The sequence below is a fragment of the Dromiciops gliroides genome, chromosome 4 (genome assembly GCF_019393635.1).
Source record: "Dromiciops gliroides isolate mDroGli1 chromosome 4, mDroGli1.pri, whole genome shotgun sequence".
Lineage (NCBI taxonomy): Eukaryota > Metazoa > Chordata > Mammalia > Microbiotheria > Microbiotheriidae > Dromiciops > Dromiciops gliroides.
This window is the reverse complement of record NC_057864.1, coordinates 180202611-180228077: the sequence shown is the minus strand read 5'-3', so window position 1 is coordinate 180228077 and position 25467 is coordinate 180202611. Positions and strand designations below refer to the sequence as shown.

The following is a 25467-nucleotide window of genomic DNA, read 5'->3' as shown; positions in this document are numbered from 1 at the left end:
TTAACACTTACTAGCTGTGTAACCCTGGGCAAGTCACTTAACCCCCATTGCCCTGCCAAAAAAAACAAAAACAAAAAAAAGAATTAAGTTTTTGGGGCATTTCAGAGTAGCCCCTCAGAGTACAGTTACCCTCCTAGGGTCTTAGCTACCTTCTGAAGCTCAAATCGCAATACAGGTTGAAAATCTTGAACATTTCATGGCTTATAGGCCTGGCCTATTAGGCCACTTGTAGAAATCTGATGCGCCTGGAGTTTCTATGGTTCTGTTCCTAAACAGACTTGGGGTCCTCAACTCTTCTGTTATTGCTGTTCAGTCATTTCAGTCATGTTTGACTCTTTGTGTTCCCATTTCGGGTTTTCTTGTCAAAAATACAGATACTGGGGGGCAGCTAGGTGGTACAGTAGATAAAGCCCCGGCCCTGGATTCAGGAAGACCTGAGTTCAAATCCAGCCCCAGTCACTTGACACTTACTGGTTGTGTGACCCTGGGCAAGTCACTTAACCCTCATTGCTCCCGCTCCCCCCCCAATTTTAAAATAACAACAACAAAATACAGATAGTGGAGTGGTTTGCCATTTCCTTCTCCAGCTCATTTTACAGATGATGAAACTGAGGCAAACAGGGTGAAGTGACTTGCCCAGCTAGTGTCTGAGGCCAAAATTTTACTCAGGAAGATGAGTATTCATGACTCTAGGCCTGGCACTATGGTACCACCTAAGTGCAGCCTTCTCAGTGTTAAGGCCTACTGTTTGGGTTTGGATTGTTTATCTAACTCTAGATCCAGACACTGCTGAGTTTGTGGAGGTCCTGGTGGCTGCAGATATTGAAGCGTGCAGGGCTTGTTTAAGGTTTTCTCAGGAAAAGGCCTAAACTCTGAAAACATACTGCACATCTTCCAGTTGTTTTAAGAGACTGGGCTGTTGAACAGCATTTGTCTTAGAGAACATTTGAGCTGTGATTAGAAACATTGTGTGTTTGACCTCATGGATTTACATGTAACATGTTTTTCCTCTTCCTTTCTCTTCAGCAAGGAGTTCAGTGTTTTCTGGTGGTGATTGCAATGCTGTGTGTTCCATGGATGCTGGTGTTTAAGCCATTGATCCTTCGCCATCAGTATTTAAGAAGGAAGCATTTGGTGGGTGACTGATTTTAATGTACTTCTGCTCAAAGCTACTAGGGTTTTGTTTTTTAAGATCAGCAGCTGAATAATTTAATTGCATTCAAGGATATTGCCTAGAATGCCTTCTATATAACATGTCCTGGTTTGTCTAATGACCTTGTAAAACAACAGCATATATGTCTGCTTCTTAGAACTCTAGATTCAGCTTTAAATGGCTGGAATAGAGAAACCAAATCTTCCTTCTGTCCTACCTCTCCCTCACCCCCCCCAAAAAAGTATTTGTTTTATATTTACTCTTATCAGCCTGTGGCCAATGAAAACTAAAAGCATCAGCCAGAGTGGGGCTATAGGTATGGTGACTGGGTGAATTTAGTTTTGTGGTTTGCCTAGGAAACCACAGGGCTAATGCTGAGGCACCACTGTCTGTTAAAATGAGTCAGTAATACTTTCACTGACCAATACATCCGGGGAAAAGGTTTTATTTGAAGCAGAGCTGATTTTTTTTTTCTTTTTAAAGCAGCATACATACCTTTGTAAGCTTAATGCTAATGTACATCTGATTGTTTTTCATTTCTGGCTATGTAACAATAGTTAACTCCGGATGCGTGCCTAGGGAAACAGGAATGCTTTTATTGCATGACTCTCAAACAGCTTTTGGATTGTTTTGCTCAGTTGCAGAGCCGTGCAGTTACAAGACACTCCCTCTCCCTTCTCTGACCATCTTTCATCTTCCATGTACCTTCCATTCGTCTCCCATCACTCCCTTCCTCACCGCCACCAATCTATCCCTCTCCCCCCTTTTTTTTTTCTTTCCTCCTCCTTTCTCTTCCATTCACTATCAGGAAGGGCAGCCTGTGGAGGCCCCAGTCAGCCCAACCCAGAGCGAGCAGGGACTAGAGGCAGCAGCGGCTGCAACAGTGAGTGGATTGGAAACCAACCAACAATCACTTTACGTATTTTTAAAGAGTTTCCTAGTCATGTACCAGAATCCAGAATAACTATACTGAGGGCGTGGGGCATGTATGACTCTTGGGAAGTATGTCCTGGTTGCTTATTGGGACTGTAGCAGAAGAGATTTCTACTTCTTGAAAACAAATTCTGATGCCATCAGTATAATTATAACATGCTAAGTTCATATGCCAGGATGCAAGGAAAGTAACTTCTATGGAACTAGTTGTACTCCAGATTTAGCCCTGTGATCCTAACCCAAAATGACAACAGTGGGCAAATCCACTTTCATGTCCCTGTATTTTGTTATGTAAGAGGGAATTTTCAACTTCTAGGCAAGCTCATCTATATGACTTCTGAATTTACTTTTCCTATACTTAATTGATATTGAGTCATTCACTACTTGAAGCAATAATCTGTCTTCTCTCCAGAGGAGGGCTTTATATGCTTCTTTGACTTTGTGAAAATTTAGGGAGCCCTTGTATCCCCAGCCTTTCCTATGAGATTTCCAGTATCACACGTGCTATGTTGTGTGTATCATATATCTGGTAAAAGAAATCAGTTTGCCGTCTGTCCTCGCTACTACTGCCTAGTTATTCAGCAATAGTTATTTGAAATGAAAATATTAAATACTTGTTCATAACAAACCTCTTAATAGGATCTTATCCTGTGGCAATTTCCAAATCAGCATGGTGTGTTCTAGGAGAGCAATGCACATACACGCACATATCCATTACATATAGAGGATCTTGGCAAAAATGACTCATAACCATACTTCTGTACACCAGTAGTATCAGAAACCCTTAAAAGAAAAGGAAAGGTTATTTATGTCCTTGGTGTTATTTACATCAGGTGTTTCTGATAACATTAAACTCAGTTTCTCCTAAACATCCTAGCATTAAGCTAAAAAGTGCTGATGATTTAGCCAGAGACCATTTTAGTACTGATGCTCCACCAATACCGAACCATGCTTGCCACATAGTAAGCGACTATCAAGCATTAGCTTGATGATTATGGCATACAGACTCTTTTCTTCCCTGCAAGTAGAAAATGTAAGGCACATTGCCTTGATGTGTCTGTTCTTTCCATAAACTCTTCTCTCTACTTTTCTTAATAAAGTTAAGGTGACCTTGTGAGAATATCTTGATGCTTTTGGTCTGGCCTCCTCTTCTGTGACTTTCTACTGTGTTGTTTTACCTCAGGATCTGGAAGCCTGTGTACTGATTGGCTTTTCTCAACAAAAGCTGTTGACAAAGCATCCATTCTGGGAGGAGAGCAAGAGGTCTTTGGGACTATAGTAGTTTTAGACATTAGGATCTCTAGATTAAGAAAACAGATGGGCTGCAGATCCAAACACTAACATAATTTTGTTATGTTTTATCTTTGTTGTGTATTTTGTGTAACAAGTTATTTTGTATTTGCCAGTCATGTGTGTCTGTGTGTGTGTCCCTTACTGCTCTCACAGTGTTTTCCCCCTCTCTTGTAAAGAGGCCTGTCAGTGTCTGTTCTGGGATGTCCCATCTGTCTTGATTCTGTTTTATCAACTGGTTCGTGGAAACCTTCAGAGTCTGCCTTCCACTTTAATGAGCCCCACCCTTCCCCTACTCTGCTGCCTCTATCCCACAACCCTCCCCCCTAGTCAGAAACTAAAGTTGTGTGCCAAATGAAATCACTTTTTTCTCTTTTCCCCTCCGTTCTACTACCATCATTTAGCATGTGGTCCTTGTAGAGTCCTTAGGCACCACATTCAGTAGCACAACCCAGAGCCTGAGCCAGAACAAGAGATGAGGATTACTCTAAATATTGGTTAGTAGGCTGTGGCATGAGATAGATACTGAAAGGTGTAGTCCAGAGAGGGAATCTATGGGGAAGTAACCCAGCCTGCCTGAATTATCGTTAGTGCAGCTGAAATGGCTGACTGCTGGACAGAGGAGCAGCCCTTCTCTTGTTTGGCCCTTTTGAACTGTCCTCAGTGTACAGGAGCTGGAAGGGTTTGCTTGAAGAACAGTTAAGTTAAACCTCTTCAAATGTACAGCAGATCGAGGCTGAATGTTGGGGCCCTTGTAGGTCGGGTATAATTCTAATTCTACCCCTGCTTTATTGTACTCAGAAGTGATCTCCTCCCTCTCTAAACCTGAGTACTTATTCATCAAGTTGATTTAAGAATTGTTAGCCTAGAGATATTTCTGTGCTGTCCTTGTATGTGGAGGAGCTCAGGATCTGACCAAATGCCTATAAAAGGAGCTGTTCTAAGGCTCCAGAATCCTCCATTTAAGGAAGGGGGATTTTTAATTTATTTATTTTAAGCTTCTGTATAGTCTCCTAGCAAAAGTTATATGTGGAATGAGTGTGTCTCCGGCCCTGATAGGGGCTGACCTTTTCTTTTTGCTTGGGAGTGTCCAGAGAACAGTCATAGATCTGTGAAACAGGAGGGCTTGAATATAGATCTGTCAGGAGTTTATCAGACTGATACAGTCACTTGTTGCCTAGCCTACCTAGCTTGTGTGAATTATCGTCTTCAGTGCTACAAAAACTTGACTCCTTGAAGGTTGATTTGTGACTCCGATCTGTTTATATTAAGCATTTCATTCAAACAGGTTTCTTGATGGATATTGATTGTGATGAGGTTTGTTTTTTTCAGATGCAGCAGGCAGAATTACACATTTCTTCGAGAACAGGATGGAGCTGTAAATTTAGGTTGGGTTGGAGGCGTGGGTTTGTTGGACGTTCTGTATTTTCACTTTGCTTTAAAAAAAAAAGTGGGATTTGTGTGTGTGTGTGTGTGTGTGTGTGTGTGTGGTGTAAGAACATGATGCTTTTCTGAGGTTTGTATGCACTAACCATTGCCCCTCCCCACTCACTGAATGTCACATTAAAGTCCAGGCAATTCTACTCTTTCTGTTCATCCGTGTAGGGAACTCACAACTTTGGTGGGATCAGGGTGGGCAACGGACCGACTGAGGAGGATGCTGAGATTATTCAGCATGACCAGCTCTCCACCCATTCAGAGGACGCAGATGAGGTAAGATCATGAATCTTGGCCTTTAGGATCAGCAAGACAGTGGCGTGAGATTCTTCTCCCTCCACTTTGGGCACCTAAGGCCTTGTTCTCTCTTGGTCTCCTCCTTAAAATTCAGCTTGCTTTCTGAACTCTTAGAGTTCCACAGCATTCTCTAATGGGCCGCTGCTCCCAGGTAACCCAGTGCTGCTTACAGAACCTCTGGCAGTCTGGGTCCTAATGTTCAGCTTCTTGAGGCTACATGTCACTGGTAGTCTACTTTATGCAAGCCCCTTTGTTCTCTAGGCTGAGGGCAGAGCTTGGCTCCTGAACTCTTGATACTAGGAGTACATGCTGTACTGGTCCAAGGACCATGCATTTCTTCCTGCCTCTGCCATCCCACAGAGTGCCCAAATTATTTGGTATCAGTAAAATCAAAGCTATTACTCTGTTTTATACTGTTCCCATTGACTTTGATGATCCTGTTCCTTTTACATTGCTGGGGGGAGGGGAGACCATCCACCTAGAAAATGGTGGAATTCTTTTAGACCAGCTTCTGCAATCCTTGTCCTGGCTTCAGCGCTCTTATTTCAGATACTCTGACTGCAAGCTGCTGTGGAGGTGGTTTTCCTCCTTCCTGTAGGGAAACTGAAAAAATCATTTGGTCAGGCCAGGAATGACTTGTAAAGTCATTGTCAGTCCACCACTCTCCAAACACCTGATTGTGAAATGTGTCCGAATTGTTAACGACAATGGCTCATCTATTCTTATTGTCCTTTTTAAAGCTGATAAGTGATCGAGGGTCTAACCACCACCTGGCTGAATCTCAGGATTTTAGCCTACCCAGCCACTTTCACCATGTATCTGAGTGTTGGATTTTAAAAAAGGAATATTTTGAAAGGGTCAAAGCACATTTTAAAAAATCCTTTTATTGTTTCAAAAATCTGCTGTTTATATATTCCCTGTATTCTGAGGAGAGACTTCTAGTACATTAACAGCATTTAGCATTGTTTGTCTAACTGAGAGAAGATAAATTAACCATGTGCTCAATGCTTGTAATCGTGTTTGGTATGGCCTCACACTAAGTGTAAATTTGTGTTTTCAAGCCTTCCGAGGACGAAGTGGTAAGACTAAAGCTGGCTTTGCATTCATGTTTATCTGGAGCTTCTCTTCCCATCCTTGTGATCATTCTGCTGACCTTGCCGCATCCCCTGGCCACATACACATAGCCTTGCAGCTTGCATCTCATGGCCATGTCTAACACTTCATGAAATGTGTTCTTAACACTTAGCTCATCTGCATTAACTGCATCTCATGTCATTCACCTCTGTCTTTCTGTTTCCTTTGACTTTGCTGATCCAATACCTCTACAGGTCAACTGAGAATGGCTTTTGAAAAAAACAAAAAACTGCAAGTGATGACTGAGTTGGCATTCTTGAGGTTATTGCATTGGGGGCTAAATCACATTGACGTCTGTCTTCCTCTCTTGTGATGTTGCAGTTCCTATGCCACTAGGAATAACTGTGTTTTTTTCCTTGCCACCAAGCGCTTATGAGCCATTTCTACCATTTCCCCCTGATCTTAGATACAGCCAGCCTTTTGCTGCTCTCATCAGCTTGGTGAAATCCTAATATGCTCATAATTAATGTTCTTGAATCTCACTCAGCCTGGAGTTCAGCTATGACCTCTGTGACACAAGCTGAAGGAGCAAAACTTTTGAGAGGAGGCTTTTCCCCTCGGATTGTCTGACTCCACATCTCCTGTAACTATGCTCTTCATGGAAGAGGAGCTTACTATTATACCAATATACTCAGATTTTTATGGTAGAGGGAAGAGAAAATTGGCAAAATTCTCAAGTAGCCTGCAGATCAGAAGAGGGATATAGCTTGACAGCAGTTCACTTTAATGATGCAGAAGATTTTGTTTGTGTGTGTGTGTGTGTGTGTGTATGTGTATGTGTATGTGTATGTGTTTTAAGGACCTCATAGTTCTTCCATTTGTGTTTTCCCCAGAAGTTCTCCTTAAAATAGCAAAATACAAAACTTTGTATTCCCTGTTTCCCCCACCCCCACTTCCCAGTTTTCCCTGAGTGGGTAGTGAAATAGGAAGTATTTTCTTTTTCTGAAGACTGCATGGTCTTATTTCTAGCATCAAGTGGTCTTTGTGGCACATCTTGGTCAGTCTTCTATGGATATTTCCTAGCTAATCTGTGTGTGTGTGTGTGTGTGTGTGTGTTGGACACCTATGTAACACCCATGTAACACCAGCAACTTTGGACACATTTTCTGGGCTTCTTCCAAATCGGGCTATAACTCACCTAGTCACTAAGAGCATAAAAATTCCATGTATAGATTTCTTCATTTGTCTCTTTTATATTGGAATTTACCCTCTCAGGAGGACCAGTTATATTTTACAAAATCTTTAACCTCCCAGCTTATATCCAGGGACACTTTCCTTGAGATGGTTAAATAGTTAAATAGTTATAACATTTTAACACTTACTAAGCACCCATGAGTTGGGTCTCTACAACCAAATCCAGATAATTAAGACAGACAATTTTTATCTGGCCAAGTCAAGGAAAAAAATCAACTACTTCTGCCTGAATTTTCCTTCACTTTGGTAAAAACCCAGTTACACTGTCTGGTATTGTTCCATATTCCCTGTTAGTTGGCAATATTGATGGCAATTTTGTGTTTTAGGAATAGATGTGAATAGTTGATTGTCTGAAGAAATACTTGCAGTTGCAGCCGTGGGCATGGCCCATTTAATCTGCAGTAGAGGAGCGGTGTTAGTTACTCCCTCCTCCCTTTCCAGGGTAACCATAAGCGATAGAAGAGGAAGCTCCTAAAAGGCCAAGAGAGAGGAATTATTTTCATCAGTGAATCTTTTAAAAAATATTGGACTCCACCGAACTAGGACATGGCTCTCTTTTGTTGTGGCTTTGGGGGAACTAAAAAACTGTTTTGAGTTCCTCACCATTCCTTGGAGCTGTCAGGTTTTTTTGTTTTTTTCAGAGGTAGCTAAAAAGACTTAAGAAAACTATCCTGGGGAAAGGCTCAGAAACACACTAGAATGTATTGTAGCCCAAGGCCAAAGTAAAGCCTGCTTTCATCAGATGAACTCTGTCCTGGGATCTGTCAGGGCAGGGCCTACCCCCCTTGGGACATACCAGGACTGCGTTTGCCTTCACAGAGTTAACTGACTGAGCCATTCCATATGCATGGGCAGGCCTCACATGTCTTCCCACATGCGTGTCTGGTGCCCCTTGGGGCGGGGTCACATTCACATCGAAAGAAATAAACTATAATAGAAAATGGGCTGCACTTTTCCCCAAACTCTTTTCTGAGGCTCTGACTTTGAGCAGGGGGAGGGGGAAATGGTAAGCGCTCTCTTGGAGGCCTAAAGTGGTCCTGCCTTGCCCAGTGGTGTTGATCTGAGTGTTTGTTGTGTTTGTGGAATTTTAACCTGTGAGTTACAGGAAGCTTTCTTTCCCAATCTCTTGGTCTGGGGGGAAGTGGTTGTTCTAGGAGGGGAGAGATCTAGGACTCTGGTGGTTCTTTACAGGACCTTTTTGTCACTCCCCCTGTGTTAGTGGGAAGCAAGTGAGGAGCACTCTGGGCTTCTAGAGGCCATTAGGTTCTTTCACTTGGTGCCCTGGCTTTATGACCTCTCTGGGAGCAGCCCATAGTCAAGTTCTGAATCCTGACCCCCTCCCATTGTTTTGAAAATAACTCTGGGTGATTGCAAGGAAACTGGCTGGGGAAAAAATGACAGTGGAAGGGGTAAAGGGAGGGTCGTGTTTGGCCTAAACTGAGTACCCAGATAAAATGTGCAAAATAACTTCCCTGTGTTCTTTCAAAGGTCACAAAGAAATGAGAGGTCGCCTTGCCCTAGAGCAGATTCAGGGCACTCTCTCCAGTGAGGTTTTCCCTTCTCTTCCCTGAGCAGAAGCAGCCTAGGATTAATCACATAAGTATAGAAACAGTCAGTCTCCTAATGGCATATCAGAGGAAAAGCAATAAAAGTTAATACCTTGGACAAAGGCTTCAAGTCCCTTTTCTGGAATCTCTGTGGCATGAAATGTCAGGGACAAAGGTACCTGTCCACAGGCTCTTATTGAGCATCCCGAGAGGAGAGTCCTGTGCTTGGAATAAACGCTCCAAGGCAAGAGAATTCTTGCCTTCAAGCTTATGTTCTATTAGGGTGAAAAGATGTGTAATTATATAGTGTTAAAAGAATCAGATTCAGATTAAGTTAGTGAGGGGGCAGCTAGGTGGTGCAGTGGATAAAGCACCAGCCCTGGATTCAGGAGGACCTGAGTTCAAATCCAGCCTCAGACAGTTGACACTCACTAGCTGTGTGACCCTGGGCAAGTCACTTAACCTTCATTGCCCAACAAAAACAGATTAAGTTAGTGAGAAAAACTAGGATAATCCAGAGAGCTTCTAGGGGATACTGTAACGGAAAGTAAGAGCCAGGTTTGACATTACATGCTCACAGCTGCTCCAGAAGTGAGTGTCCAACTGTGAGAACTGCAGCCAACACTTAGTGGCTTTGCTCAGGTCCCATTGCCAAGGACTCCTCTGATGCCTGCTGCTCCTTGGTGCTGTGTGTGCTCTCATATATTCTCCCTGGTTCCTTTCCCTACAACAGTTCGACTTTGGTGACACCATGGTGCATCAAGCCATCCACACTATTGAATATTGCCTGGGCTGCATCTCTAACACAGCCTCCTACCTTCGGCTCTGGGCCCTCAGCCTTGCTCATGCACGTGAGTATCATTCTCCTACGATGAGATGCTACTGGCCAACCCTGCTCCCTGAGCATACTTCCCTAATAGTTTGGTTATAAAAGCCTTAGTTCTCCTGAGGCTTTGGGCAAAGACAAAAATGAATCCAGGGCAAAATGCAGGAAGAGGTCAGCAACTTCAGTTTTCAGTACAGTTTGGCACTGTGAGAGCTAGGATAGCGAGAAGCCTACAAGAGTAAACATAGGGCCCTAAGCAAGGAAACCGGGCCCCTTTATACACTGACAGCTTGCACTTTCCCTCCTCTTCCAGAGCTGTCCGAGGTGCTCTGGACCATGGTGATCCATATTGGCCTGAAGGTGCCGAGTTTAGCAGGAGGTTTGGGCCTGTTCTTCATCTTTGCAGGATTTGCCACACTGACTGTTGCCATCCTCCTGGTCATGGAGGGCCTTTCTGCCTTCCTCCATGCACTGAGGCTGCACTGGTAAGAGGCTGGGGAGGTTGCGGAGAAAGTGGGGAAAACCACAATATTGCTGATAACATTGAGATGAAAATTCAAAGCCTTCTGCCCTCCCAGGTCATATACCTATTCCCATTGGAAATTTCAAACACTCCTCCTTCCTTTAGGGTAGGATATTGGACTGTCCTGGGGAAACTGACTAATTTTTGCCTCTTCACAGATGACTTAAAAATGCTTGACAGAAAAACTACCCAAAAAAAACCCCAACAACAAAAAAAACCCTGACCTACCTTTGGAAAAGCATTTCAGCCTTCCACTAGCCCAGTGAAATTTCCTCAGTGGAGATTTCCATGTTCCCCATTCTTGTCTTTGGGTCTTCCCCCAGACCCCCCGAATTCTCTTTTGAAAGAATTTTGCCTGATTTTTGCTCACGTGTTTGCTATTGTGATCCTAAGGAAATATAAGCCATAGTATGAGTTTTTAGGTTTTTGACAAGTGACTGGCTCTCTAGGTTTCAACCTATAGACCAGCTCTTTTTTTCTGTTAATCTACTCTTCTGCAAATATAAGAAGTTGCCTTTGCAAGGAGCAACTCAGGGTTAAATTGAGAGGAAACATTGCAGAAATGACTGTTAGAAACCAGGCCCTCACTTAGTCTCTGCAACTTGGCTTGGCGTGTGTGCTTTAATGTGGTTTTAGATTTTAGGAAGAAAGGGGGTTTGTGTGTGTGTGTGGTTGGGTTTTTTGTTGTTATTGTTGTTTTTGTAGAACAAAGCTTGTAACATTCTGACTCTTGGAAGATCTGGCTGGCCTCGCCCTTCTTCCTTTGTGTAGCAAACAGAAGACTGTTCAGTGGGATGGCCAGAGCAGGGGAGCTCCCATGTGTGCTACCTCAGTCACAAGACCTCAACTCATCTCCACCACTCTCTGGGTCACCTTAGATATGTCATTTCCCTTCCCTGGGCCATAGCTTTCTCCTCTATGAAATGAGATCGTGGGACTCAGTGGCCTGTAGGGACTCTTCTAACACTCACATTCCATGAGGCCCCAGACCTGGGCTCTGACTCTCCCGAGAGAACTCCAGCTATTTCTGTTCTTCAAGTAAAATTGCACATCATAGCTGGAGACCTTTTCTCTTCTAGGTAGGTGTGTTATCCTCTTATCTTTGCCTTTAATCTGCTTTGTCTCTGGCTGAAGCTGTTGTGCTATATTCAGCTATTTATTTGTCTACCTTGAGAGTGAAGTGTGAGGTGTGAAGCTCACTCTGCTTTGCTTTGCTTTGCCAGCTCATTCCTTTAAGAAAGTTTGGTCTGTTGTCTCTACAACACCTCTCCCCTGCCCTTTTCTACTTTGGCTTCATTTTTTCCCCTCTCTCTCCTCTCATCTTCTTAGTCTTTTGCAGTTCCTATCCCACCACTCTTTCATTTGGAATAAAACTGAGGCATTCAAGAGTGGCAAATTATTTTGTAAAGGCACATCACCCCATTCTCAGCTTATCAGCTCTCTTTCCCATCATACTTCCTTAGGCCCTTGATGTAAAAGGAACATCTGAGTAACCAGCATGTGGTGACTCATAGTAGCATGAGTCACATTTTCTCACCCTCCCTGGCTTCCTTCCCTTCCTATTCATTCCACGGTCTCCAGGACTCAAGGAGCAATCACCTCCTCTCTCCATGTTCTAGCTTAAATGTCTGGCTGGCTGCTTCCTTTGCTTAAGTCATTACAGGGCCAAGAGAGAGAGCAGTGAGCCTTTGCTTGGTGAAGCCAGGAGAAAGAGGACTTCTTTGCCCATGCTGATTGGCATTAGTAGCATTATCGTTCTGACTTTTGTTTAGTATGTTAGAACCTATTCCAGATAAAGTGGAGTTTTGGGTGGTAGTCCACTCTCCTGGCTAGAAGTACAGTGCTCATCCTGGGCCCAACTGAGGGACTTGATTTCAGGTTTCCTTTCTCTTCTGAATAAGCCTGAGAAAACATGCAAGTCCTGATAGATGAAATCAGGTTTTTTTCAACTCATTGAGAAAACAGATTCCGGGGGCAGCTAGGTGGCACAGTGGATAGAGCACTGGCCCTGGAATCAGGAGGATCTGAGTTCAAATCTGGTCTCAGACACTTGACACTTACTAGCTGTGTGACCCTGGGCAAGTCACTTAACCCTCATTGCCCAACCAAAAAAAAAAAAAAAGCTAACGCTTTCTAAAAGAGAAAACAGATTCCATTGGTCAAAACCAGGACATGCATGGTATTTTGTGACCTCCAGGCTCAGTGTGAAAATTGCACCTTCTGTGTGTTTCTGTCCCCTGAAGTGTTATGTTTTTCTTTGTAACCAACATAGCTTGATTTATCACAACATAAACCCCTACCTGATATGAGCAGAATTTTCTGACATTAAAGATGTATATTTATGACATTTTTACTAATTCACAATTATATAGCCTATGAAAATTTACCAATCAGCTGTCAGACAGAAATCATCAGGGGTGAAATGACTTGCCCATGATCACAGAACTATAGAGAGAAAGTCAGGACTCAAATCCAGATTTATCGGTTCCTAGATTAGAAGTGGAATGGATCAGAGAGGTTGTCTGCTCCAACAGCTTCTCTTTATGGTTGAGGAAACTCAGGAAGACTCAGAGAGATTCATGGTTCTGTTCAGTGTTGAACAAGCTAATAGGTGTCTGAAATTTGAACCCAGGCCCTCAGTCACTCTTTCTTCATCGTTCTTCCTCTATGTGTTTCCCCCCTCCAAGACATTATCTACCTTGCCTTGCCTAGTTGATCCTCTGGTGTTAGCATATAGATTTCCTCTTAAGTGCCTTTCAAAAGCGCTAGCTGGCACATAAGGGGAGGAGGAAAGCAGAACCGACAACTTCCCTTTGCAACATTTCCTAAGAATCCAATTATTGCCCCTTCTTTCATTTTGCCCAGTCACTTACTACCATCTCCAGGAAATTTCCAGTGGCTGGGTTGGAGAATCCCCTTCTGTCCTCTCCACAAGAGAGGGTGTTGTTGCACGCCCCCCTCTCCTAGCTTGGATGTGCTTCAGCAACTTCATGGTATTCCTGGGATCTTCCAAGTTGAGATAGAGTTGCTGGAAGAATTCTGACTCGTGGCCATCTTGGAAGGGGCAAAGAACAGCTGTTTTGGCCGTGTCCGGCTGCAGCGCTATTCTTGCTATGTTTCCTGATGTCCTTCAGGCAGGATTGGTACCATGTACTTTACCACTTGCTGTTCAGCCCATGTGTCCCAGGTTTGGCTCACAGGACCACCCTATTATGCAATTTCTGGGTCTGCTCAGTGACAGCAGGAAAAAGGATAACTTTTGATTCCCCATCCTGTGAAGTTCATGGTCTGGGATTATTTCTCCAGGGGTGTGGGAGCCAGGAATCTAAAGGTTGCAGGAAGGCCCATGCTAGGCAAATAGGAGCCAGTGCTGCTGTGGAATGGGCTATTTCTGAGAGTCATTTGTTCTCTTATTGCATGAAAACCCCTTCCCTTTGAACTACAGTTTGTATCTCTTCTCTTTCCCTTTCCTTCTTCTTGCTTCCCACGCCTGCTATCACATCGTTAGCAGACATTGGAGGGATGTGACCGTATCAACCTTCCTAGGCTTCTAGGCCAAATTCAAAGTGATTCTTTTCTATGAAAACAGTGTTTCACTAGAGAAAATGGAAATATGGTTCATAAACCTGAGTGCTGAGACATAAGTTGACGTTTTCCCCAAAAAAGGTCATCATATATAAAATTATATTAAATATGGCCACTAATGATATATTTATATATAATATAATTAATATATTCAACATATATCAGTATATATTTTAGAAACCCTTTTCAACTTGGGCATTTCTTTCCCCTCTCCTTTTTCCCTCCCATCTCTCTCATCCCTCTCACACCCACTGTGGCTGATGGGTAAGAGGGCTCCAAGAGACTGTTGAATAGATGAGTGATGTTGGGGGGGATGGGGTGAGGAAAAGGGAAACTATATTGAAGCTTACTGTGGGGAGGGTATTTTCTGAGCAAATGGGTCATGAGCACAGACAACCATGTTCACACCCAGAAAGAGTAGTACAACACTGGGGCCTCAGATGGAGTGCCCCACTTGTCTTCTGCTCAAGAACATGATAGGACCTCTGAGTGAGTGTGATGCCGTCGGCCCTTCTGAGTCACGTATATTGGCACACACCAAGGGCTGAAGCCTGGGCAGAGTCTGCAGAGACACACGTTGGACTTCCTCAGGTCCTCCTGCAACTACATTCTGAATCCCTGGTAGAAAGGTAGAGGGGTGGGAGTGGTCAAAGTGGGCCCCCACAGAGTAATTTGTAGCATGTCCCTGGCTGGTGGAAAAACTGACTAGGCAGCAAGCCATGGCCCTACCCCACCCAGTCCCAGCGGACTTTGTGTTTGTTCTTTCTCAGGAAGTGCACGTTTCCCTCACAAGAGAAGGAGAGTGCTTTCCAGTTCTGTGCTATGGGGCACAGGGTGGTGGGGCAGGGAGGTGAAATCAGGCTAGCCCCAGGCCCAGCTGGTTCCTTTTAAGAGCCTCCTAAGGTATGATTTCTGGGCTAAGGGAAATACTCTCCCAACTTCTGGAGGCCTGAATTAGGCCCTTGGTCTGGGGCTCTCTAACCCCAGGGAAGCACCAATGCATAAATGTAAACTAGGTGTCCGGCATTGGAAGCTGCCTTTGGGCTGCTAGGAGCAGCTTGTGCTCAGGTTGGGGTTGGGCCGTTGTGGGGAGTTCTTCTGAACCACCAATAAGATTGCTCATCTCTCACCACTGTGTGTGTATGAACACTTTATGTAGTCCGGGCCGGCTTCTGGCCCTTTCTCTCTTGAGCTGCAATCTCTAATTGAGTATTCTGGTCTTTAACTTTGCTGACTCCAAGGGGAGAGCTATTACCCTTCTGTGTGGCCTATGGAGGGTGGCAGACAGAAGAGAGACCAGGGTGGGGGGAAGGAAGACATCTTACAGCCAGCCCCTTGCTTCACTCATGTATTATGGCATTAGAAATATTTGCATTGTTTAAGTTAGAGTTCATGCTAGTGTAGCACTGCCCCCATGGCAGTGATGTGACTGTTCCAGTGCCTAACCAAGTGAAGAAGACCTCTGCCCAAGGTGCTTATAGGAAAACTCTGTGACTTCCAGGGAATGTCTGGGATCCTGGGGGAGCCTTTGTGAAATGTTGGGGGAAGGCAGCACACACTCTTTTGAATGGAAAAATCTACTCTGCTACCAGGGAGGCCTGGCCTAGTAGCTCAGCAACCCCAACAGCCTCACAGGGCACAGAGAAGGCACTTCCAAGGAAAAAGCTCCCTCTATTTCCTCACCCACCCATTTTCTCATAACTCTTCTGAGATTTCAGTGTGGGAATCCTTGGGGTTTGGATTGGAGGATGAGGGAGCAAAGGAACCCCTGTGTTTGACAGAGTCTCAAAGGAGTTCCAATAAAGGAATTCATCTTCTGAATGTCATTCCCCAACCCCCACCTGGGGGTTCCTGAACCCCCAGGGTCTTGAAGGCCCCAGATGGAAAATATTTCTCAGAAGCTGCACACGCCTCTCTCTCTCTCTCTCTTTCTTTTTTTCCCCCTCTGAATCACATATTTTTCTCTCCATATTTGGATGTTGTTTGGTGGCTGGGCAGTTGTCCAGGGTCATACTCTTAAGATAGAGTTTATAAGAAGAAGCAACAGCCAAACAACCTCCATATCAGTCTGGTTAAAGAAGAAAAGGCCTCCCTTCTCTACCTCCCTTTGAGTTTCAAACTAGCCTCAGGGACACTGCCATGAGCAGAGAGGCCAAGCAGCTTGGGAACTGAGTTGAGGTTCTGTTTTTCCCCTCGGTCCCCAAGAGAAGAATTCCTGCTCACAAGATGTTTTTGTGGTCTGAGAATGCTTTAAGAATACTTCCCCTCCTCCCCTCCCCCATTTCCTGGGAATAGTCACATTTCAATAGAAAATCTCCATTGTAGCTCTACCAAAAAAACCACTACTTCTTCAGCAGCATTTGTTGAGTGCTCCCCTGTGATGGCTCAGATGTGTTATCATCAAGCCCCTGCCTTTATTCCGGAAGGCAGAGGCCTCCCGCTCCCTCCCAACCCCCCAGCACCATTTGTCCCAGAAGGGCTCCATGTGTCTTTTGTGAGGCAAATACATGCAGAGAGGTTTCTAGATCCTGGCTGTAGTGTTAGACTCTGGGTGAAAATGGGTCATTTGAAGCCCAAATAGGGGGGCCCGGGAAACATGGACAGTGGATCTGGGTGTGTCTATGGGACCTTTAAACAAAAAACCCATGACAGTAGAAACATTTCACCTTAAAAAAAATAACTTTTAATGAAGCATCTTTTACATATGGAGCTGTGCAAAGAAAATTGCATGGACACAAATCCGGCCCTTGGGGAGTGTGTGATTCAAATCAGATGCATGATTACTGGCAGAAAATCACCTGAGGAGGCATCTAGCCCAGTGGTATCAAACTCAAAGAGAAACTGATTCCTGAGGGCTGCATATTGACTCAAAAAACAACAAATTCACATTATCTTTGTTGTTTCTTTTATTTTTTGAAACATTTCCCAGTTACATTTTCATCTGGTTCTGGCTGCCCAGGAGTTTGACAACTAATCTAGCCCGATCTTCCCTCCTGTGCTCCCCCCCCCCCATTTTATAAATAAGGAAACCAAGACCCAGAGTGGTTGACTCCAGTAGCAAGGCAAGAGCACACACTGATATCAGGCTAGAGAGTAAAACATTAACCACAAATGTATGCCAGGTTATGTGGGATACAGACAAGTACCAGTGTGTTCTTGAGGAAGGTGTGAGAGAGGGGCACAACGAAGGGAAAGACAGCGTAGTGTGGGACAAAGAACATCAAACTGCATGCAAGTCATGGTTTTAACGGACAGTCATGTATGGCCTTGAACACGTCACTCTCTTCTGTGTAGACTTTAGTTTCTTCCTCTGTGAAATGAAGAGGCTTGACAGAAGTCCTTCCGACTCTCGGGACATTCTGTGGCTCTGGGAGTTCCAAGGCTGGGGAAGTCAGATGTTAGCGGAAGGTATTCTTAGTGATAAAATTGTGAGACTGACCCTAAGGGACTGTTTCCTGGGTGGAGTTTATCTGAATCTGCATTGTAAGAGGCCTTAGAAGCCCATCCAAACCCATAACTACAGCATCTTTGACAAATGATTGTCCAGCCTCTCCCTGAAAAGTTGCAGTGATGGGGGCACACTCCCTCCCAAGGCAACCCATTCCTCTGAGTGTGGAGTGCTGTATAATGATGAATGTTATTCTCTGTCCTCCTTTCCCTAGGGTTGAGTTCCAGAATAAGTTCTACAGTGGGACTGGCTTCCAGTTCATCCCCTTCTCCTTTGAACATATTCGTGAAGGAAGGTTTGAAGAGTGAGCAGTGGCCCAGGCTGGCCCAATATACCCCAATGCCCCTACTATGGTGATTAGCTCTTCTCTCCAGTCTTTGTATTTGTTGTGATCCCTGAGGCCTGGCTAGCCATCTGTGGAAGTCATGTAGACTGTGATTGCTCCCCTGTTCTGTTCCTGGTCCCCACAGCTTTGTGTTCCGTGAATGGCCTGAGCAGCCCAACTGTGCTTCTGACGTAACCATTGACCAGAGAGCCAAGTTACCTTCCCAGCCTCCTGCCCGTTACACATTACAGAGACCAGAGGGACGACCTCTCCCTCTCTTTCCCCAATCTGTGGTTCACTACCCTTCTCACATTTGCACCCAAGCAGCAACAGGTGTTTGGGGGAGTTGGCATCATTTTGTTTCTTCCCCTCTTGTCACAGGAGGAGAACAATAGCTCCCCACTCTTGATGTGTGTGCCCTATACCTCTAGCAGGAATTATTGGAGGAATTCCCATCTCTCTGTCCTCAGGAAGGAGGAACTTCACTTAAACTCAGCAACAGATCTGGGAAGGTAGAGACTTGTACCTCCTTCCCTGTGCCCATCAACCATGAACCTTTGGGAGTTTTGTTGTTATCTGGAGCTTAATTGGAGCAGAAAGAGGTTGGAAGTAGCCTGGGCTTAGGGCCAGGAACTCCTCTCTCTTTACTCCCCAAAACCCACATATTCCAAGGAGGTTTCTTGCGATTTCCAACTCCTTAATCCTTCCCATGTGTCCAAAGTACAGAGAATGAGTTACCCAGAGCAAGATTGTTTTCTTTTTAACCCATTGGTATTTCCCTCCACTAGCTGACATTTATCCTCTGCCCCCCACCCCAGGCCTTTCACAACTCCTCTGTCCCCCATCTCTTTACTGGTTTGGGGGTGTGTATGTGTGTGTGAGGAAAGCTGAACACTATTTTGCACAGACTTATCCTATCCGGAACTAAACAGTAGAGCCCCAAAGATCCTGACCCCTTCCCTACTCCACAATCATGCTGTTTTGGTATGGACTATGGCCACTCATGATGATTCTTTTTGTGAGACTGGTGGACCTTCCTTGTTTTTCAGAGATCTTGTCCTAGCCCCTTCCCACCCTCAAACTTATTTTTAGAAATAGCTATAGTTGGGCATGGGAAGTGGTACTGGGGAAGGGAAGCTTCATCTCCACCCAGGTGGCTAAATGGAGATCAGTGAACTGAACCTCCGGAGGATACGCTTCCCCTTGACCTACACCCGGCTGTCAGGTTTATGGCCCTTTAATCATGTGTTGGCACAGTGACCCCAATAGACATGACAGTTGTAGCTAAATTGGCATCTGTCCCCACACATTCCCCCAATTGGCTGGCCATATTCTTACTATCACTCCTGACCTTTACAAACGAATCAATATAGGGAGTTCCTTTGACTGCTGCCCCCTCTCTCGGGCAGTGAAAGTACGTCTAAATCTGTCTGGGACATGTGAGCACAACTCCTCTGAAGGAAGATGGTTGGGGGTGAAGGGGAGAGTGGTTGTACTTCCCCAGGGAAAAGAAATGCATGAGCCAGAGATGGCTGTGACCTGCCTCAGTTCCTCATGCATGGTGCTCCCCTGCCCACCCTGGACCCTGTTTACATGACCCGTGATGTGTGTTTACAGTAGAGTTTGTTTAAAGTGGAGTCACCCAAAGGAAAGCCTTGTGCAAGGGCCCTCTGCAAACACACCTGTGCCGAATAAAGTGTGTTTAGCTTCACTCAGAAGGCTGCTTCTGTCCCTGTCCTTTCTCAGCACCTTAATTCACATCAACTTGGTTCCCTCCTCCCTGCTTCTGACCAGCTCTGCCCATTCCCTTAGCATTGCTCTCTGCCTGACCCAAGGCTGCAGCTAGAGCAACCCTGGCCACGGCTGTTAGTTTGTGGAATTCTGGCCTTATCTCACATTGGCTTGGCACCTTCCCTCCCAAGGACTCCACCCAGAGGGGTTCGGTGAAGACCAACCCGATTCCCCACACCCAAACAGTCCTGGGAAGATGAATATCTTGTCCATAGACTTGGCACTAAGCCTCCTTTTCCCCTCCAAGTTGCTGCTCCCCAGGGGCCAGGGACCAGGCAACAGGGCTATTTCTGGCTCTGTTGCCCCAACCTCTATAATGGAGTAAAAGTTCAGCACCATCTCTGAGGCAGTTAGGCAATATGGGAGGCCCTCTGGTAGGTAGGCAGAAGGGAGGGATTGAGGGAGGTCATGTTCTTCCTCTTACTCAAATTCCCTGCTGTTCTTGCCCTTGCATTTCTGTCTCCATAAGCCAAAAGGGCAACTGCCAGAAGGAATGCAGAATTGAAGCAGCCTGTACTCAGGGAGTGGGGGAGAGAATTGACCTCTTCATGTCACCTGGTCCCTGACAACCACCCACCACTCCCCCAGAGGTCTAAGGGGGAAGTTAACTGGGATGTCAGGTCTGTGCTTGTCTCCAAGAAGAGGATCTGAAGTTCAGCCTGTTTGGGAGAGAGCAACTCCCTCTCCCAGCCTAACAGGAGAGGAGCTGATTGAGATAGAAGGTTTGGCTTGTTTCCAGAGCAAGTCAACATCAGGAATCCGAGGCATTGGGCTGGTTCAGAGAATGAGGGTGGGAGTGGGGGTCAGGCTAGCTGCTGCCAAAAGCATAGGCCTGACCCTGCCATGCCTCTCCTCAGTGAGGTCCCTATTACTTCCAAGATAAACTATAAACTCCTCCACTTTATGCCCAGTGCTCTTTATACCATGGTCTCGTCTTACTTTTATAGTCTTACACTTGGCTTCCCTCCGTGCACTCACACACTGCCTTTACTTGCTTTCTCAAACATGGCACTGTCTTAGACTCGTTGCCTTTGCATTGGCTGTCCCCGATGTTGTGTTGGGGGTGAATCTCCTTCCTCACCTCCATCTTTAAGTTTCCCAGACTTCCTTCAAGAAACATCAAATTCGGGGGCAGCTGGGTGGCGCAATGGATAGAGCACCGGCCCTGAAATTGGGATGATCTGAGTTCAAAAATCTGACCTCAGACACTTACTAGGTGTGTGACTCTTGCCACTGTACCCAGATGGCTCTGGAGGAGGGAGTGAGGTTGATGATTTTGCACAGCCCTGCCTCACTTAAACCTAATTCACCACAAGTCATGACATCATCCTGATATCATAGTCCTCTTCAAGGGCCAAGGACAAACAACAACCATGCCTAGCACATAGTAGGTGCTTAATGTGTGGTTTTTTTAATTTGTTTTGTTCTTTTGTGGGGCAATGAGGGTTAAGTGACTTGCCCAGGGTCACACAGCTAGTAAGTGTCAAGGGTCTGAGGCCAGATTTGAACTCAGGTCTTCTTGAATCCAGGGTCGGTGCTTTATCCACTGCGCCATCTAGCTGCCCCCTTAATGGGTGTTTATTGACTGGCTTCAGACACCTGCAAAGTGTGCCCTACTCAGTGCCACTATAACTTGAGACAAGTTCAGTCCCTGCCCCATGCAATCTAGGGGACACAGCTACTGCTCAACTGCAATACCATTTCTAGGTCTCTTCAGCTCTTTCACCCCCACCACACACACTTTCGGGGCTCCTGCTAATTCTGGCTATCCGGGAGAGCTTTAGTGGAGGAAACAAGGGTATAGCACCGCACTCCCGTGTCAGAGGAGGGATTGTGCTGATCTTTCAGGGTGGGACTGGACTTTCAGGACTGAGCACTGGCTCCTTGAGCCCTCTGGACTCTGCTAATCCTAGCGAATTCAATCTCTACGATAAGGTTGCACTGCTCTCTGGTGGCCAAACTGAGCAATGTCATTTTCCCCAAGAAAGATGGGGTGATGGGAGCTGAAGGGTTTGGGGAATTTGGGATGGGGTGGGGGCGGGGTTGGGAGGGAAGCCTTGTGAAAGGATCTCGAGGGTGGCATCTGTTTTCAGAGGCCAGGGCTGTGTGGGTCCGAGGTGTGTGGGTGTGATGGACAAAACTTTAGACCTGCCATTGAACGACCTCCACCTTTTCAAAACAGTATGCCGGTGGCTCCCCTGAACCCATTTCCTCACCTGGAGAACGGTGACAATGCTTGCCCACTTCAGCTTGCAGGGCTAGGAGGGATAAGAGGGGATATGTGCTGTTGCGCCTTAAAGTGGCCAGTTGAAACGGTTCTGAATGTTCCCAGGGGAGTGCCAAAGATTCAGGGATTGGGGTGTGGGGAGGGAGCTGAGCAGACTCTTTGTTTACATCCACCACTCCCTCTGGGCACCTAGGAGTCTACCCTGGAGACCATGAAGCCCCTATTTTTCCACTTCCTACAGAGAAGGGCACTCAGGATAGATGTGACAGAGGGTGATTATGAGGAAGGCAGGTCAAGGCCTTGTAAGAATACTGGGATGTGGGGCGGGGTGGGGGGTGCAGCTATGTGGCACAGTGGATAAAGCACCTGCCCTGGATTCAGGAGGACCTGAGTTCAAATCTGAGCTGTGCGACCCTGGACAAGTCACTTAACCCTCATTGCCCTGGGGGGGATATTGGGATGCTGGGAGATCTTGGGATTTTGGAAGCCTGGATCCAGTAGTTGCCTACAGAGCCTGGTTTTACTGCACTCATTCCAGAAGCTTGTGGTTTAGCAGAAGGAGCAAAGGATAAAGTGATTTCCACCCAAGTCCTGGGTCCTTGACCTATAAGAGAGTCTCTTTTACTCAGCTAGACGGTAGCCCCCTGCACTACTCTCCTGCCTGAGACCTCCAGTTTATTCCTCCTTGCCAAGATATATTGGGAAAATCTACCTCTGCCCTCACCCATCCACAAAAAGGACCCTGATTCCTTTCTTGATCAGCCCAGAGTCAAAGTCAAAAAGCATTTATTAAGCACTACAAGGCACTGCTGACATCAAGAAAGGGGGAAAAAATAGTCCCTGCCCTCAAGGAGCTTCCATTCTAACAGGGAAGACAATATGCAAACAACTCTGTACCAATGAGATATACAAAGGATGAACTGAAGGTAATGTCAGAGGTCTTCAAAGAAGCTCTGTATGACTACCAGATACGTTGTCAAGGGGATCCTTATTCCAATACAGGTTGGACTAGATGGTGAAGGAAAAATTCCAAAGAGAGAGAAAGAGAGAGAAGAATATGTTTGTGTGTGTGTGTGTGTGTGTGTGTGTGTGTGTGTGTGTGTGTGTGTGTTTCAATTCTAGCTCTACTATTTATTCCATGCCTGACTTTGGGCAGTGTCCCTTAATCTCTCTGGGCCTCTGTTTCTTCCTCTATAAAATAGAGGGTTGGCCTACATGGTCTGTAAATTCTTCTAGTTCTAAATTTTGTTAATCCCAATTTCAGAGGTGAGGCCACTGAAGCTCAGAGAGGTTAAGAGACTTACCCGAGATCACAAGCAAATCAGTGACATGGCTGGAATATGAAGCTGGTCTCTCTCTCACATGAAGTGTTTTCTCCCCTACTCAAAGCTGCTTCACAGTGCCTAGCACAGCCCCAAGGGTAGTCCAATAACATTTGTTTGTTTGTTTATTTATTTTTGTGGGACGATGGGGGTTAAGTGACTTGCCCAGGGTCACACAGCTAGTAAGTGTCAAGTGTCTGAGGTCAGATTTGAACTCAGACCCTCCTGAATCCAGGGCCAGTGCTTTATCCACTGTGCCACCCAGCTTCCCCCAGTCCAATAACATTTAACAAGCATTTGTTGAAGGCCTTCTTATGGGCAAGGAACCATCTTAGATGTTGAGGATAACAAAAATAAAATAAGATATAGCCTGTTCTGGTCTCAGAGCACTTACGGGGGTAGAACAAGTACAGAAATTTTGATTTTTGTTTTTGTATCTTCATTTGGCAGTGCCTGGCACACAGAGGACGTTAAAGAATGTCTGAGGGGGCACAGCTAGGTGGCGAAGTGGATAAAGCACTGGCCCTGGATTCAGGAGGACCTGAGTTCAAATCCGGCATCAGACACTTGACACTTAATAGCTGTGTGACCCTGGGCAAGTCACTTAACCCCCATTGTCCTGCAAAAAAAAAAAGTCAGGATTGATTGCTGATTATGCTCAGCCAAGGCTTGGCCTTGGATCACTACCACCCTTTGTCACCTTTGCTCCTATACACACGTTGCCAAATGATGGTGGAGAAAATCATATAACTGTTGTAACTGTGTCTGCTATGAATTTATGTTACACAACCTCAACTGGACCCTCACTGATGCTAGGCAATCCTGCTGTACCTCCCTTACTAACTCATTGTCCTACTCTCCACAGAGGTTTTTCCAAACCATTTCATCCCTCCGAAAACCTGCCATGGCTCTCCCCTTACTCTCTCAGCTGAGAACCTTGCCTCCGATTTTACAGAAAAAATTGAGGTCATATACCATGAGCTCCCTCTTCTCTTCCTCATCTATCACTCAGGTGTCTTCTGCCACTATTTCCTCCTTTACCCCCATGTCACATAATGAAGTAGCCTTACTCCTCAGCATGGGTAACCCCTCTACTTGTTCAAGTAATCCTATTCCATTTCCTCCTCTAGCAGACTGCCCCTTCTGTCATCTCCACTCCTTGTTTTCAGTCACTCCCATTCCTACTGGCTTATTTCCTACAGACTACAAATATGCCTGGAAAGCTCAGTGGTGCAATGGATAGAGCGCCAAGCCTGGAGTCAAGAAAACCTGAGTTCAAATCCAGCCTCAGACACTTACTAGCTGTGTGAGCCTGGAGAAGTCACTTAACCCCGTTTGCCTCAGTGTCCTCATCTGTCAAATGAGCTGGAGAAGGAAATGGCAAATCACTCCAGTATCTCTGCCAAGAAAACCACACATGGGATCATGAGGAGTCAGACATGACTGAACCAACTGAACAACAACAAATATGCCCATGTCTCCTCCATCCTGAAAAAAAAAATTCTTAACTTGATCTTTCCATCCCTGCTAACTATTGTCCTATATCTCTTCCACCCTTTGTAGCAAAACTCCTCAAAAAGGTGTCAGAAATATGTACCTCCACTTTCTCTCTACTCATTCTCTTTTTTTTTTTTTTTTTTTGGCGGGGCAAGGGGGGTTAAGTGACTTGCCCAGGGTCACACAGCTAGTAAGTGTCAAGTGTCTGAGGTCAGATTTGAACTCAGGTACTCCCGAATCCAGGGCTGGTGCTTTATCCACTGCGCCACCTAGCTGCCCCTCATTCTCTTCTTAACCCCCTTACGATCTGGCTTCTGACCCTATCATTCCAGCAAAACTGCTCTCTCTAGTTATTAATGATCTCCTAGTTGCCAAATCCAATGGCCTTTTCTCAGTCCTCATTCTCTCTGACATCTCTGCAGCCTTTCACACTATTGGTCACTCTCTCCTCCTTGGTACTCTCTTCCCTCTGGGTTTTCGGGACACCATACTCTCTGGCTTTCCTCCTCTGATCACTCCTCTTTCTCCTTTCCTGAATGTTCTTTCCAGATCACCCAGATTGCTCCTCAGGGTTCTGTCCTGGGCCTCTCCCTCTGTTACTTCACTTGGTGATTTCATCAGCTCCCATGGATATCAGCATGCTGATGATCCTTAAATCTAGCCATCCTGCCCCAACGTCTCTGCTGAGCTCCAATCTTGCATCTCCAACTGTCTTTCAGATATCTTGGCCTCTATGTCTAGTAGACATCTTAAACTTAATGTCTAAAAGAGAACTCATTGCCTTTTCCTCCTAAACCCTCTTTCCTCCCCTCCTACCTTCCCTATTACTGTAGAGGGCAGCACCATCCTCCTATTCCCTTAAGCTGGGAGTCATCCTGGACCCCATCCTCCCCGTATCCAAGCTGCTGCCGAGGCCTGTAGATTTCACTTTTACAACA

General features: G+C 45.6%; 1 protein-coding gene across 7 annotated transcripts in view; it reads left to right on the top strand.

Moving 5' to 3' along the window:
- Window positions 1-19410, top strand: part of ATP6V0A1 (ATPase H+ transporting V0 subunit a1) — a 58638-nt gene extending 39228 nt beyond the window's left edge. For 2 of the 7 annotated variants that reach the window (XM_044004762.1, XM_044004760.1), the window contains exons 17-23: window positions 1027-1134; window positions 1962-2036; window positions 4982-5089; window positions 6172-6189; window positions 9719-9836; window positions 10125-10296; window positions 17582-19410. In XM_044004762.1, coding sequence (XP_043860697.1) covers window positions 1027-1134; window positions 1962-2036; window positions 4982-5089; window positions 6172-6189; window positions 9719-9836; window positions 10125-10296; window positions 17582-17675 — 693 coding nt within the window. In that variant the 3' untranslated portion in view covers window positions 17676-19410. The remainder of the gene's footprint in view (window positions 1-1026; window positions 1135-1961; window positions 2037-4981; window positions 5090-6171; window positions 6190-9718; window positions 9837-10124; window positions 10297-17581) is intronic. The other 5 variants (XM_044004766.1, XM_044004763.1, XM_044004767.1 and 2 more) reach the window with 3 other exon arrangements.
- The last annotated feature ends 6057 nt before the right edge of the window (window positions 19411-25467 follow it).